This window comes from Manacus candei, unplaced genomic scaffold (assembly GCF_025592945.1).
Source record: "Manacus candei isolate 608988 ecotype Guabito, Panama unplaced genomic scaffold, ASM2559294v1 h1tg000023l, whole genome shotgun sequence".
Classification (NCBI taxonomy): Eukaryota; Metazoa; Chordata; class Aves; order Passeriformes; family Pipridae; genus Manacus; species Manacus candei.
Window position 1 is genome coordinate 2,733,969 of NW_026138071.1, and position 16,796 is coordinate 2,750,764.

A 16,796-nucleotide genomic window follows, 5' to 3' on the forward strand; every position below is an offset into this window, starting at 1 on the left:
ACTGCTTAGTTAAAGTAGAGCATTTCATTAAAGTGAAAATTAAAACAACAGTTCATTAAAAGCAAGCAAGCCAAGGGCTTTTTTGAAGGTCAGCTGTCCTGCTTCACTTCCCCTTTGCCTAAATTTTTGAGAAAAGCTCTAAAAGGATATTGCTGTCACCCAGCATAGTAATACTTGTGTTCTAAGGCTGGCGAGCAGTACAGTGCTCCTGGTACCATAAAAGTTGTGTAGCATGTTTGGAGGGAGAGAAAAATTCAGCTCTGTCTTTTCAGAAACTGTTGATCACCAGATATTTTTCATGGGGAAATTGATGTCACAGTTGTTTTCAGCAGATGAGGAATCAGTCCCATTTTGTTTATACACAGCAGTCGGTAATAACCTGTCATTTGTGAGCTGTATATGTTTTGCACTGCTTCCCTTCAGTGCTGCCCTGCAGCCAGGAGGCTGTGGGAAGAGTTTCCCTACTTCACAGTATTCCAAGTACAGTGTGAAAGTCAGGGCAGACCAAAGCAGCCCTGCTGCTCTGAGGGGAAGAGTTAACAGAGCTCAACAGGTAACTGCTGTTGCAAGAAATATGAGAAAAGCTGAGCATTGCAGGACAAAAAAAGAGTTTGGCTGACAATTATTATTTTGTCTGTTCATATTTGGGGCATATAAAGGCTGTTTGAATGCCTTCTAGCCAAAGGTTTCCTTATGATAAATGATGCTGTGTTGTGCCAAGGAGACACTGCAGCAAAACATATTCTTGTTTCCAAGCAGGCTGAAACTTGGACTTGCGCTACAGGAGTGCTTTATGCTTCTCCTGGAGTTACAATTAAACCATGAGTATGTGTTATGTGGCACCAGCTAATCACAAATTTTTGACAAAGCAAACAAGCTGTGGTTTCTGTCTCCTGCATGAGCAAGCATTAAAAGAAAAACCTCTTCTCTTCTTGCTTTTGCAATATAGCAGTGGAGGAAGGAGCTGCTGGGAGGGATGAGCTGGGTTTGAAACATGCAACAACTGCCGTTGGCTCTGGTGTTTGGGGCTATGTGAGTGATGGGATGGGATCCATGGGATGGAGTAGAAGGGAGCAGGTGGCAGAAGCTGTAGCCCTGGAGCTAGTGCTGGAGTCCTTTAACTGGAAAAGCAAGGCCCTAGGGAAAGTCCAGCCTATATATTATGACTGATTCTCAGGCAGGAGATGGTGTGATGATTTCATGGCTTGGCGTTTGTCTTCTGGAGACTTGAATTCTGGGATTGCTTCAGGTCAAAGGAGAATTAAGTGTGGGTTTTTTATTTATTTCTTCTTTCTACTGTATTCCCAGCTCTGTGGACACAGGGGCACCACAGTGACTGCTACACGCTTTGTCAAGATTGCTTATCTGCTTGGCACAATCTGAGGGCTGCACTTGTCCCCTGGTTGCTGTCACAGTGTTGAAGAGAGAAACTTTACAAGTTAGCAACCTATGTTACGCCTAATATAATTTGGAACTAACTTCCTTACTAAAAATCCCGTGGGATGTCTGCAGTGGACCCTCTAGAGTTGAATAGCAAACTAGTGTTAATAAAACAATAGTTAATACTGTAATAAAAAGTCAAGAACACTTATGGTTTTCATATTAAACTATGAGACAAAGACAACCCCATACCAAAAGCATTGGGAAGAGCCAGAAGTTCATTTCTCTTTCTGTCTTTACCGAAAATGGGCTGCAGGTACTAGCGGCTGCATCACAAATTTGTGTCATGCCTCAGTTTCCCCACTTGTAATGTCAGAGCTGCAGTGGGGAGGTGTGTGAGCAGGAACATCACATGTCTGGAAATCACTGCTAATAGAGGAACATCTCCAGACTGTCAGGCACAATAATGTGTTGGAATGACACTGGCTTCACAGTGTGGTGTGAGGGACTGTGGCTCTGCTAATTTACGCATTTACAGACCAGCCACATTGTGCAGGGGAGCAGCTTGAAGAAAAGCTGTCATGTTGGTGTTTCTGTAACAGCTGTAGGCTTAAGGCATCAGTCTATGGGTTGAATACCAAATATCAAGGCAGAAGGAGCTCTTGCAGCCAGGTGACTGTTTGCAGTGTCTGATGCTGAATCTGCTGTACTTGCATTATACAGCTGATCTGCATGTAAACAGCACATCTGGCACCTTGGATTTACCACACTTGTGGAGAGAGGACTCTAAATCATGTGTACAGTGAGAAAGGTGACTGCACTGCAAGGGATGCTGAGCCCTGAGCCTGAGACCTGCTGCAGACAGCACCTCTGGAATACTTACTCCTGCTGTGTTGCCGCTGTCCCGTGAGCTCTAGGATGGCTCCTTTCTTGGAGCGTTACACTCACTCATCCTCTCCTTTTGATGGAGCATCCAGAGAGTTTGACTGGGAGTCAGAAGCTCCTGATTCCTAATTTAGGCTCCAGTAAATTTCATGTCTGAATTGCAGTTGTGCTAAGTACCATAGCAGCATCCATTGCGTTCTGCTGCTGTGTTGGAATCTGCCTTCATCTCTGTGTTTCACAGATGGAACACAGAAAAATAATTCCATAGTCAGTCCAGATCCCAGAGTTACCAAAAATAAATACCTCCACTTTGACATCTCTCAGAGAGACCATTCTGTGAAGAGCAAATAGAAGGTATTTCCATCCCCCTGTAGAGGCAGTCTTCTAGAAAACAGTGGCAGTGTACTGCCAGGGAGATAAATGAGTGTAAACCTTCATTGCCAAATACAATCTTTGAATAAACAGAGGACTTCAGACTCCAAGGCACCTTTTCACAAGTGCTAAATTCATACCCCAAACAAATGCTAACAAAATCTCTCATGTCTTTATATTATGTGTAGCCAGTAAAAAAAGATCTAGAGCTCTCTGGGGAGCCTCTCGAAGCACTTGGGGATGCACTCAATGTGTGGTCAGGTTAGCACTATTCAGAAGCGGGTCTGAGTGTCAGCAGAGCAGGTATTTATTTATGCCCACTGGGTTTGGCAGGAACCCAGAGGTACAGTATATTTTGCTGTGTTACACAGGCTTTTATTGTTGAATCAGCTTTATTTAATGGAAGCTTTCTATAAAAGGTTCCTGTTCTGGAGGGCTTCCTCTAAAGGTGAGGGAACAGTTCAATTTCCAGGACGATGCAGCCTCTGACTGTGCTACTGAGGCCAAGTAAGCAAGTGGTGGCTGATGGCTCATTGAGGGCTTACACCAGTCCACAAGAAAGGGGCCTGACACCAACCAATTCATTTTGTTCCAAGCCATTATTAAGAGTTTTGTCTTTGTTACCTGTTCTGAATGTAAACATCCCATTGCATTTTGTGGGATTGGTTTGGAACCTTGGCCAATCCTGGGTGGCTTTGAACAGCAATCAGAAAGTGCTCTAGAAATAAAGTGCCCCAAGTGCACTGTCAATCTTTCATGGGATGCAGTCCTAAGAAGATCAAAGTATAGACAATTACTATTCAGCTCCACTACAGACTTCATGAGCCATGAACTGAACAGTATAATAGGTTAAACTTTGCAAAGAGTTACCTGAATTATTTATATGGATCTAGATAACAGAAGGGTTTTAGTAAATTGACCTGTGTTGCAAAATCGTGATTGTTTTACTCCTGATATAAAGCCTGGTGTGATACTGCAACTGGTGCCCTGCAGATTGTGTGAGGCAGGAGCTATGAGAGGGGTCAGGATGGAGCTCAAGTTTCTGCTCTGCCACAGGAGAGCATATTACGTGCATACACTTGTGATGTTGAATTGCTGCTGAATTGTGTGGGTTTTTAGAAGATAACCCTTGGATTATTTGTATGAAAATGTGGGTTTGTATTCCCTGGGGTGTTGTGAGAGCAAGTTCAGTGTGAGGCTCATAGACGATATTGTAGTTGAGGCCTTGGGAAGCCCTGAACAAGGTGGACACACACACAGCAGCATGGTGAAACCCAGCCAGAACGAGAGCTGCAGCATCTAAGCTGTTGTGAAATTCAAAGTGAGCTTGCCTATTCTTCAGAAGACCGTAGGGTGATTTAATTAAAGCAAAACAAGATCTCTTCACAGATTCTTTTCTGAACTCTAGACCATTCCTGTAGATTTGCCTCACAAGTAAATAAATGAGAAAAGCTCAGTACCCACGAGCCCAGTCTAAGAGTGCATATCAGATCTGATCTCTGGAATAGCAAGTGCAGTGTGCCACATTTCATCTGTGAGACAAATCCAGCTCCTCAGCGTGGGTACAGCTGAGGGCTGAGGGTTTGGATGTGGCCAGGGGCAGAGGGAAAAGCTGTGCTTTTTCTTCGATAGTGTGGAATGGCCCTTGGAGCCAGTTGACTGGGATGGATTCCAGCTGGAGAGGGTAGGAGAGAAGGGCAAGGAGCATCAGATGAATAAAGGACCATAGTTTTGTTGGCCTTGGAGCTCTCTGTTTTCTAGGGCAGAGCTGCCTGTGCCAGCCTGTTATAGCAACATTGCTGAGCTGTCTTGCTTTTATGATGTTTATATTTCTTTCCCTTATTCTTCCAGTACTTTTTTGAATACTTTAATGTCCACCTCTTTCCGTTGCTCTTCTTCCCTCTGGTATTCCAGTCTAATAAAACCATAACTGTGCCAATCACAAAAGATCCCCAAAAGAAGAATTAAAGCTTCTACAGGAGGTTCCTTTTTTAGTCTTTTTTGAAGGCATCGCTTTTCTTTAAAATGAAAGATGAAGCATTTTCTTTTATCCTTTAACTTTACTGTCACATTTTATTAAGTTAAAATGATAGTTACAGTTAGAGGAAAGCAGGATATGAATTCCTGGTACACCCATTTTTAAAGTGTGCTTTGTTTTAAAGCCCTGAAGATTGATTGAAGGTATTTTTCTTTTAGATGTGGAGCTTTAGTCAAAAGGGGCATGATCTGAGTTACCCTCTGTAAATCAGGATTAGCTCCTGTGAAATCAATGGAGTTACAATGATACAATACGGGGCAAGTTGGAAAAGACTCATGCCCTGAGAATGAATAAGGGAGGAACTGCGGGCGATCCCCTGAATGCTGCCCTTGCACGGGAGTGAAGCCACGAGGCAAAGCAGAATTATACACTGTCCCCATTGGGCTGCCATGGAATGTCCTGGGTAAGAAGTGGGCAGGTGGCAATGGGTTTGTGCTGTCATGGGTGCTGTGGTTGCAAACCCCAGCTTTGGGGACGCTCTGAGTGTGCAGACCTCCTGCCTTTCCCAGATAGAGCCACTCTTTGCCTGTCCCCTGCCACCACCGCTGCAGTCAGGGAGGCTCATGAGCTAAGAAAGCCTGATTTAAGAGACAAGAGGATGGTGGCAGAAGTGGTGCTCTATGAAATGCCTGTCTCTGGAGCATATTTCACCAGGTCCAGTGCAGCCTGAATTTGTTGACCTTTTTTTTGTCAGAGGGCCGGAGGGATTCACTGTGCAGTGAATCCCTCTGAGGGGAGATTCCTCTGAGGGGAGAAAGATTCCCTATCAGTGTCCCTTGGGGCTGTGCAGTGGTGCAGAGGACAGGCTTTCATGAGGGAGAGGACAGATAAACTTGGAGAGATAATATTTTTTGACATTTTTATCTTTTTTTAACATGTCTGCATTGGGCTGGGGAGGGGAATAGCTACAGTGGTAAAGACACATCAAAACGAGTAAATAAAGAATTGAAATTATATGTCCTGTCTGAGATTTGAGTTTAACCGGGGATTTGAGCTCTCTCCTCTCATCTGCACTGAAAACTTGACAGCTGATTTCTTGAGGCCTAAGCCATTCTGAGCAGAGAGTCTAATAAGAACAGCTCTTTTTATAGCATTTAACTGCATCTAAACAGCTTGAGGCCAGGGCAAGTTCCAGCAGTGCAAAGCAGCGCTAGCCTGGGCTGTGCTTGGGACATTCAGTGTTCTAGCAGTCTGGATGGGGACTGGTCCTAAGCACTGGTCATACTCCAGCCCTCACAGTGAAAATCTGCAGCTTGGGCAAAATTGGAGGGTGGGCTTGGCCATCTCCAGTAAAATTAAAATGTTTCATGTCATTAAAGCACTTCATAACTGCTGGACTCTCCCAGGCAGTTACGAGCTTGCTCTTGGCACTCAGTTGACCTGTGCTTGCACATGGCACTGCTTCATATTTGGAGCATGGGGTTTTTTCTTGGAAACAAATTTGCAGCGGCTGGAAATAATAATTACTAAGTTAGAGTCTTTCTTAAAATATTGAGAAAAAGTGAGCAAGGCAGCCTGGGAAGGGGCAGGTTGAAGGAGTAAGCTTTTGCAGTGCTATCTACTGTCTCACTATTGTTCAGCTGGTGCTCCAGGGCTCTGGCTTTGTCACCCTTGATCAAGCTGGCATTTACCCATTGACTCTGACACCGGTAGACACCAGCTCAGGGCTGCACGAGATGCTGATTTTGTTCAATTCTCCAGCACGTGAAAGCTTCACACATTTGATCAACACAGTTGGATGTAGGAGACAGGGAACATCGTGGAGGGTACAAGTTTTTTATAGTGTTTCTTTTTCATCTTTGTTTGGTCATATATTAATTCTCACTTAAAATCAAGTTTGAAATCATTGTGTTCATGCACACTTTGGTTTTCCCCATGACAATAAGGAAAAAGAAGATGGAACTTTACCCCAAATACTGATTAGAGCTTTCTAAGGAACACCGAAGTCTCTTGGACTGTGGTAAAATCTCTCAGGGAAAGTGGCAGAAATCCAGCTACTTGGCACATTTTACAATTAGTCCAGACAAAACACTAGTAAATGTACTCTGCTTTGGCACAGAATAGGCAGTGGGATGTTATGAAGCTTTCTTGCATGCAACTTTTTATCATTTCATGACCCTGGTAAGTTTGAAACTGGAATTTACTCATCTGCTGATTGTACAACACATTAGGCTGTAGAGGAGCATGAGACCCTACTGTGTGTCTTTAAGATTTTTTTTTCACTTAGCTTGAGATCATTGTTTCTTTGTTTTTAAGATTTTTTTTTCACCTAGCTTGAGATCATTGTTTGGATGATTAGTACATGAAAATGGCCATATTGGCTCAGACTAAAATCTGTTTAGTTTAGTACCTTATTTTCAGGATTAGCCAGTAATGGCTGCACTGGGAGTAGTAGAGCATGCATAAAGTGAGATTTCCATGACTGTCTCTTCCAGTTTCCAGCAAGGATATCTGACAGTGAAAAAGTCCTTTTGCCTTTTGTGCATTTCCCACAACAACCATCTCCCACCTAAGGAAAGTTTGGCTTTGACTTTAAGTGTATCCGAAAGCTGTACAAAATGCATCTCCCTGGCCTTCACATCTCTGAGCTGTGCTTCACTTCTGGATCTCTACTGGAAAAAAACGATCATTTAAACCAGTGGCTGAAAATATAATTTGATGCCTCATCATCAATAATTTTTATTACAGTGTGACTTGCACAACGTGTCCATCACGGGAGGTGCCACGGTGCTCAGTGGTGTACGCCCTTCAGTATGCCTGTGCTTAATGACTAAATGCTGTGCTAGCCTGAGCTTTAGATGATTTCACATCTCTCCCTTCTGCCAGTCCCATTTTTTAATTCAATGTTATATTTACTATGTTTTTAAAAAAGCCACCCTCTGTAGTAAAGGGCTGTAGAACTTCTTTTGGAGAACTGGAAGGTGTTTTTATACATCACTGCATAAAATCTGCATGTGTATGGGGCTGGAAAAAAAGTGCAATGCTGTAATGTCTCACTCACACTAGCTGGGAAACCAAGTCCCTAGAACTACCCCAAGTCCTGAATGCCAGTGCTATTTTCAGTCAGAGGTATGTAGCTGCTGCTGAGCATGCACATAATGGATGTGCTGGCAGCTCATCTTTATGCCAGTATTTAAAGTCACAGAGAAATGCAGTTAATAAAACATCTTTCAAAACATCTCCCATTGCTGCTGTGAGCCATCCCTTATTGCTCCTGTGATGCCCAAAGACCTTTACAAGCTTCTCTCAGCTCCTTGATGTAACAATATTGGAGTTTGCCCCACACCACAAGCCTGCCATTGTGCATCAGTGCCTCATGTTACCTGCCATCAGCTTGACCATTTCAGATCACTGAAAGTGTTTTAGAGACTCCAAATGAAAATGTAGAGGTATCAGGCACTGCAGGTGTTGACTGTTACACTGCCTTTGTGAATCACTACACCTGCAGGAATTGAAAATCTTGTTACTTGTGAATTTAATGAGAATCAGCTTTATCACTAGGTAGGATTTAAGGGTAGAAGACCCCATTTGTTTGAAAACACGTGTTTGCAATAATTAAACAAAGTTACATAGGAAAATATAATATACACAGCAGTAAGATTAAATTCTATGCAGATTTTCCTAAGCTGCAGCGTCATCTTGGGGAGCTTGTGGCATGGGCTAATTAATCCTCCGTCCCCTGCCTCAGACCTGCTTGGCCCAAGGGAGTTTTTAGAGCTATGCCTTTACTGCTGCTGTTATTGTTGTTAAAAAAGCTCATGCAGAAAAGGCATGAATTTCTGCTCTCCTCTCCCGAGAGTGAGTGCTCCTCCTCTTTAGCTGTGCCTCAGCTCTTATGACTGGGAGCTATAGCATCCCATAATAATGCAAGCAATTGGCTCAGTTCTCACCATTTTCCTCAATAAACTCTTTTAATTTCTATTGTACCTTAATTAGCACTTTCCTGGCAAGACCTTTGAATTGGCTTTTTTTGTTTCAAGACATTTAAAACCGCAGTGGTAAAATGTATAAATCACCTATTAGAACAGTATTAATTACATGTGTTTTCCTGATGACTGATGTTGGCCTTTCCTTAGCAATCTCTTGAATGTAGCATGACATTTAGCATGGCACATCATGAAACCAAGGAGGGAGGTGTCCAGGCTGGGGCACACATTTACACCTGGAGTATTTGAGATTTCATGTTGTCAGTGTCAGCCATTGCACACCAGCTGCTGTTTAAGGACATATCCCCCAAAGGCACACCAAGATAGATATTTAGGGAGCTGTGCACTTCCCTTATATTTGAAGTTAGAAGTCAAAAACCAGTTGTAAATTGGTTTTGTTTGTTTTTTTTTTTTTTTACATGCTGTTTGTGGAATATTACCTTGTGTACCTAGCACAAGTGGGGTTGGGATGAAAGGGGAACCTCCACCCTTCCCTACCTGTGCTACACGCTCTGGATAAGCATTTGTCTTTCTGAAAGTGGAATTATTTGTATTTCAGGTATCCTCCCTGGGCCTATCTTGGAAGCTAGTTCTGCAGCCGCCCTTCAGTCATGATTGTTTCAAGATTAAAGGCCATTTCCCTGTCATTGCCAAGCCTTTTTCTTCTTGCTTTTCATCTCTCAGCATCACAGAATGCACCTGAATACTCTGAAGCTGAACATCAGCAGTGTGTCAGGAAAGAACACCCCACAATTGCTTTTGAAGGTAAGAGCTATTCCTGTTTCAGATTCCATTTAGGTTTAGTCTGTGCTGTTTTCCTTACACCTGTAATCCACAGGTCAGTGAAAGTGGCCTGACAATCATTTTCCCATTGATGCTTTACAGTGTTTTAATTCGAAGTTTCACAGCAGTCACTTAATACAGGCAGATTTGGAACTACTGGTCTAAGAATCTCCATTTTCTATTCTGCTACAGGCTCCCTGTAATCCTGTGCCACGCTGAAACCATTTTTAAGTTTCCTTTTCTCTAACTGGATTCAGTAATGCTTATATACCTCACCTGGCTTGCTGGAGCCAGACACTTAATAAGTGAAATGTGATAGAGAATGTGGACACACTTGAATGCAAGAGAAGTAAGTTGATTTAAAATTGCAGGGAGTGGTGACCCTTTTGTTTGGAGCTTTTTTGGTTTGGTTTGGTTACATATTTGTCACCTGTGCCAGTAGTTTTTCTGTCATTCGTCTGGGCAATTAACTTGAATGTGAGAGGGGTCCTTTGTGTGGCAGTGGGCAATCTTTTTACTGTTCTTTTGAAGCATAGAATTTGTCTTATCTTTATCCCAGTCAGATTTTCCATGAGCATACATGTACTCCTAAACTGTTATCTGGATAATCTGTCCACTTATTCACACAACGGGTAGATCATTATATTGGTATCACCATTATTTCAAAATACACTTCAGACCAGTGTGTTAAGCTCAATGTGCCAGCATGAGCAGCTGCTGAGTCTCCTTGCTAAAAATGGTTTCCTCCTAAATGTTGAAATATCGATTTCAGTTTCCATTTAAGGCTTTGCAATGCATCTCCAGTTACATTCTTTGCTAAAGGCAATTAAGTACCTTGCAATGTGTCTCTAGTTAGGTTCTTTGCTAAAGGCAATTTAGTTGTGGTTTTGTGACCTTTGAGATAGAGTTTCCAGGAAGAAAGTAGTCAAAGGCATCCTTGCTGACCTTTCAGGATTCTTCTAGAGAGCTTTACTATTCTTCATGGAGAAGGAAACTCTTGTCTCTTAAACTGGAAAGTTTAAGAGATTTCTTGTCTGTTTTCCATTATCCATGCCTTAGAGGTTTAAGTGGATTAAAATAAATTAGCAAAATCTTTAGGCCTATAGGATACAGCACTGGCTCTAACCTTGCTCTGGTAAATAAACCTTGATTTTAATTGCTAAGTAAGTCTAACCATCTGTTTTAACTGGGTAGGGCCAAAAGCAGAAACCCTTACTGTTAAAACACAGTGAACCTCAGTTGGGTATTTAAATAGATAATACAATAATGAAGATGTTATAGAAAAGAGAAAAAGTGTTGCTCTCTCTATTAACCAGGAACACCAAACTTTGAGTTTATAGAGGCTGTGTCTGTGTGATCCAGTACTGAGGTAAATCATTCTGCATTAATTAATTCTTTCATTGCATTAGGAACCTCAGTTCCTGATGTTGAGGAATTGGTGGGCATTTTTTGGCACTCAATATGATTGCTTCTCCACAGAATCACTGGCTATGTAAACACGTTCATAATCTGCCAGTTTGCTTTGTTTTAATCAGGTGAGAATATTTCACAGAAAAAAAATAATCTGTCTTCCCCTTCACTGTTCTTGTTCCCTTTCCCTCTTCAGTGATACAGGGCAAAAACTGTTGAGTTAATTAGAATTTGACAACTGTGCAAAAGAAAGACTGAAATTGCAGACACATCAAGAAAATGACCCAGATTATCATTTGAGTCTCTTAAACCCAAGTTAGATTCAGAGTTATTGTTTTTTCTCAGCAGCTGTTTCTTTGTGATTGTTCATGATAGTTTAATCTTATATTTTCTGCTGCAAGGCTCAGCTGGAAAATACACAGGAATAAAATTAAAGGCACCTTTTTTCCACTGCACATATCTTTTAAAATCTGTGAAGAGGGCTCACACATCCAAACCCACATCTCAGCTCATAATCTAATTTACCTTAAAGCTATACCCTGTTCTGATGCCAGCACATGCAGGTTTAGGCTGCAAGGGGGAAAAATAGGGGAATATACATTTTATGTAGATTTTATGTGCTGTTCCAGATTGCTCTGAGGATGTCTCTGCTTAACAGTGTGGCTCGTGGGCTTTCTGTGGGTCTCCAACTGCATTGTCTCATGGATCACAACCTGGTACGCAGTGGGAATGTGTAAAGATTGAAAGAATGACCCCAGCAGCAGCCCTGCTGATGCTCCTGCTGCCAGGGGAAAGGATTATGTTACATCAGCAATTTTCAGTGGATGGACCATAATAATAATAAGGCCCCTGACCATTCAGTCATACAGGATGCATTAATTTACTGCCAGAATGAAAAGGTTAACAAAACAGTTTATGTTACTAAGGGGTTGAATAGCTTCTTTTTCACAGCCTTGCTAGCCAGGTTTCCCATCACCAGACAAATGGGATGCCATAGCATGTTTTGTATTCTCTAGTCTTTAGTTCCCACCTTGCTTGTGCTCAGTCTCTTTTTGTTGTACTTTACCCCTAGATGATGATATTCTTAACATCCAGTTGGCTGGATAATATCCCTGTCATGGAAGAATCCCAAGTAAAACTTTCTGTCTATCTTTGCCCTTATTTCCTGAGAAGTTATGTATTTTCTATGTTGTGCTTATTGTATCTCATCCACACTAGTCAACTATCTGTTTGAATTGGTATCTCTATTGCTATGAGAGTGGTAAGAAAGACAGAGGACAATACAGGCCCTACTCATTTAAGGAGAAAGGAGTCTACATATTCAAAATGCTTTTACTTTAGCTGTGTTCAGACAAAATGCCTGTTTCTTTACAGAGTTCATTCTCCAAAACACCTGCTGCTACTTGCGACCTAGAGAAAAAGGTCTAGACAAGTCGTGGGACATAAATTCTGGCTCTAAATATACTTTACATTCTAAAGATAAAGTTTGCACTGCCAGGAGAGATGTAGACTGGGAAGGGGCCATAAGCTGAATAGTTTATCCTAGCAGCCTGCATAGAGATTGTGAGGGACAGGTTAGGAATTTCATGCTGCAAGCACTGTCCTGTGTGTTTGCACAGTACCAAACTAACACAATGGTGCCCCAATTTCCCTGGGGCTTATAAATGATGCTCATTGTACAATTCACCAACAATAATAACGTACCCAGTCTGGGCTTTTCATAATTAGATTGTTCTACTCTGTGCTTATAGGAAATCCAGTTAAAGTTTGATTTCCCTTGTTAGATCAATAAGAAAATGATCTTCTACTTCCCAGGAGGCTGTTTCTGGTGTTTTATTAGCTGTTTGGCTGTGAGTGGGTAGCTACATTAAGGGTCTTGCATGCTTGTTTATTTTTCAGTGAGTTGAGAAATTAGTGAAACAAGTCAAGTATATCTTTAGTGCGTCCTTTTTTATTTATACATGCATGAACACATGCATCCAAGTCCCATTTCACAAAACAGTTTGTCATCCTGGCACAGCTCCCCTGTGGACCACTCTGGTAATCTGAACACTAGAGAAATTGTTTCTAGACTTTGTCAGTCATGTTTATCTTTCTCATATTTTCCATATGCATCTTATAAACAATAGATCAATCCCTCCATTTGCAACTGGGCGATGCCTGTGTCATACTTGGCCTGGTTACTTGTTGTACAGCTCTCTCTTGGACATAAAGCACCTTTGCTATTCATTAAAGACATTTGGAGTTCCTTTGTAATGTGCCTCTTGGGAAAGCCAGAAACATCTTCCACACCAATACTATGTAAGGTTTGTTGTTTCGAGAGCCAGAACCATGAGTGACATGTATAGATGTTTGTAATGCCTGCAGAGTGCTTGGTTTCAGCTTGTTTACCAAGGAAATGCTTAAGAGTTTGCAAACTCATCTGTGTTTCATGAATCATTTGGACATTCACAACTCCACTACAAATGAGTTGTAGTCAGGTTTCCACTTGCAGTTTCTACCATTATTTATTTCTCATTAGTTTTATCCATTAAATCACTATGCTCAGGAAAAAGTATTATAGACTTCCCAGGTTTTTCTCTGTTCTGTCTCCCAGGGCTTTCTCCCTTGGGTCATGGCAGTTAGGGTAAGCTGGAAGAACATCATTTGTCTCTGCTTTAATAATTGCAGCCTGTCTTCATCCATAAAAACACTTCAACTGATCCCATGTTAAGGCAGAGGAGAGAGGTGGACTTGGTTAAATAGCTTATATCTCAGATCTTCTCAGGACAGCAAATCTCAGCTTTGCAGACTGTATCATCATGGCTGATGTGAGTTCTCAATGTGTGGCATTTGATCCATTGTCTAATCCTCAATCTCTCCTAGATGCAGACAAGTTTCTCTGCCTGTTGCCTCAGGTTTTCAAAATGAATTAGTTTGGGAGTGTTTATATCTGGGGTTTTACTTCAGACCGTCTGTAATTATTACTCCCTACCAGATAAATGTGATTCAGGTGACTAGAATGTAGGTTGCTATGTATTTTCTCAATATTTTATTTCTTTTAAGAACATTTCATTGAAACATGGCCAGCTTCAAACACTGAAACCTGTGGGGAGCAGCTAAGTGTTCGCTTGTTATATTGAAAGCAAAAGCTGTTTTAACTTTTGTGGGCTGAAGGATAATAAGATATGATTTATTTCTTTAGAAGGTTCTTTACATTTCACCAAACACCACCACTAACATTCAATTGGTCACTAATACATTATTCCCTTTACTGTATATTGATGAGGGAAAAAAGCACATTAGCATTCATGAACTCCAAAGGCCAGCTAGGAAAGCCTCTTAGGAAATTCTGGTAAAGATTTACACTTTGCTTGAGCAAGTAAGATCTTGACACCCAAACCAAAATTTTAGTTAACAAAGGATGAAGATTGTGGGGTGAAATACTAGAAGTGTATCTGGCTAAGCATCAAAGGGAAGGCAAAATACACTATAGGAGAGTTGTCTTCTAGCTCAGAGCCTTGATGCCCTTGAATGTCCACACAGGGAGTCCAAATATTAACTAGTGATGGAGTGTTGACTGGAAAGTGGTGGAATCCTGTGGGTGCTTCAGAATACTTAACCTTCAGTGCATTTCAGTATGGATTTTATATCCATTAAGCATGCCTTGTGGCAATTTTCTTTTTAATCTTGAAAAATAGAACTGTGGCAAATGACGCTGGTATGTTCTTCTTTAGATTTGATTTAGATTTTTTTTGAAAATTATGACTGATAAAGCCATAAATATACAGTGGTTAGGGAAGTAATTTGCTTTCAGGCAAAACTTCTGAAAATTACACCCTACAGCTCTCAATATATTTTTCATTCCATAATAATAATTATAACAGTAATGATGCTAGTTCTTTGACACTTTCTCATTAATGGTGTCCAAGGCACTTCACAAATAATTGCAATGAGATTTGATTGAAAAAATTATTCAGTATGCTGTTTCTTGGGGCCTCAAGACAAAAAGGGGGTTTTGGAAGAGTGCCCTTCATTCACGAAATGCTTTAGATGGAATAAATCATGACAAGCAGGGGAGAAAGGAAGACTTTACAGTGAAGCTTCAGGAAGCAAAGTAATCAATTAACTCATATATTGCAATGAGGGAAGATAAAAGTTTGAAGAGGTACAATAGCTCAAGAGAAGGAGCAGCCTCTGACCATGGGTGGTGGTGTTGATGAGAGGGGGCATCCTCAGCAGCATGACCAAGTGAGATAGACTCACAGTGCTCACAGTATGGAAGAACAGGTGCTCCAGTGTATTATGTGTGGACCAAGGCCATGAAAAACTCATGTCACCAGCAGAGCAGCTTAATAATTCCCAGAGGTACCGCTGATGTAACTGGGGCTAACAGCAGCAGCTATCACCAGCATGTGTGTGCTCCTGTCTTTGGCAGGGGGGTTGGACCTGGGACACAGAAATGGGCAGCCTTTTTTCAGATCCCAGGCACCAGAGAAAGGAAACAGGGTGGAAAGTAAAGCAAAGTGTTCATCTTCTTTTTCTGTGGTTTGGTTGCAAACAAAGACATGCCTTACAGAGGCCTTATTCTCAAGTTTACTTAGTGTAGTTCCCTAACTGAACGAGTTTGTGTGCCAGTGGTACAGCAGGCCTCATTTATTTAGCACATCTGCTTCTGATGAGTGTTAATATATCGCATGCTCCTGAAACCTTCCGTTCAAGGGTGTCATTATGCTTTGATAAAGTTCACTTTAGTACCAGCAATCTCATAAGACATATTCTTGTTTAATCATGCGGGGTTCACCCTGGAAGGCTACAAACAGTCTGAGCTCAGTCAAGCACTGAAGTCAAGTACTTATGTTAAAGTGGGATTGTGTACTTGAAACCAAGAGTATGCTAATGTGCAGGGTAGGCCACAGTCAAAGTGCACAGCACTGGAACATCAATTCTGTAAATGGAAACCCTACCATATAATTTTGTTTCTAAAGTGTTATACTATCAGAACGCTGATAGGTCCAGCTGGACAAATTGTTTCTTCTAACATGGCTGACTCAAGTGGTTAAGTAATCCAACATGTTCTTTGGCTTAGTATAGGATTAGCTGGATGAAAGTCTGTGATCTGCAATACACAGTAGACTGGGTTAGAGGTTTTTATGATAATTTCTAGCTTTGGGAGGTGCAGATAAAATCCTCAAGAAACTCTTCCTTTGGCTTAAAGAGCTCTGACTTCATAGATCATCCATTCTTTCCTTTTTATAATATTTGGTGATCCATACAATGTATTTCAGTGGAAATGCTTGAGTTGCAAAATTCAGATTTGCATTTTATACATGGGGATTGCGCAGTTTTACAGCACGTCAGTAAAAGAGGTGGAGGCCATTGACAAAATATAGTTTCAGCTTCATTTCAAAACACTTTCAGGAATTTACAGCCTCTGCTCTGATTCATTCATTGCTGTAACTGACTCACGGTGGGACCTTTGTCCTCAGAAGTAAGCCTGGCAGTTAAACAGCACAAACTGTGTATTTGACTGGGCATCTCCAGTTCAGTCTCTGGCGAGCCAGCAAAGAGGATCACCTTCTGCTTCAGATGTTCGTCACAATCAGACACATCTGCTTCCGTGGCAGATCTGGCTACCTGCAGGTGAAATTCAAGGAGAGTTTAGCTCTGCTTTCTCTGCCCTTTCCTACCTTCTTACTAGTGAAAATGATTGTCCTTAATCTTGTACCACCTCTACTGGCACAAGTGGCTGATGTGAACATGTAACTGTAAGGAAGTGAAAAAAATTTGCCTCCAGATGTGGAGGAATCAGACTGAAGGATCCTTGAATGATGACAAAGCGGCGTTGTTTTTTTTCCCCATCAGACTGCAGTGGTGGTAGGAGCCAAGATGCAGCTTGCTTTCCTGTCTGAAAAGAGGGATTATACTGATCAGAATGTCATAGGAAACTGCAAGTGATGCATGAGCACTCACTTTATCTTTCTCAGGGAGGGAGATTGCGTGACAGCTGCGGGGCTTGTCTC

The 16,796-nt window shown here is 41.6% G+C and overlaps 1 protein-coding gene across 10 annotated transcripts in view; it reads left to right on the forward strand.

The window, feature by feature from the left end:
- SEMA5B (semaphorin 5B) overlaps window positions 1–16,796 on the forward strand; it is a 268,733-nt gene that overhangs the window by 125,298 nt on the left and 126,639 nt on the right. For 9 of the 10 annotated variants that reach the window (XM_051787555.1, XM_051787557.1, XM_051787558.1 and 6 more), the window contains one exon: window positions 9,161–9,366. In XM_051787555.1, coding sequence (XP_051643515.1) covers window positions 9,213–9,366 — 154 coding nt within the window. In that variant the 5' untranslated portion in view covers window positions 9,161–9,212. Of the gene's footprint in view, window positions 1–4,833; window positions 5,079–9,160; window positions 9,367–16,796 lie in introns of all 10 variants that reach the window. The other variant, XM_051787552.1, reaches the window with a different exon arrangement.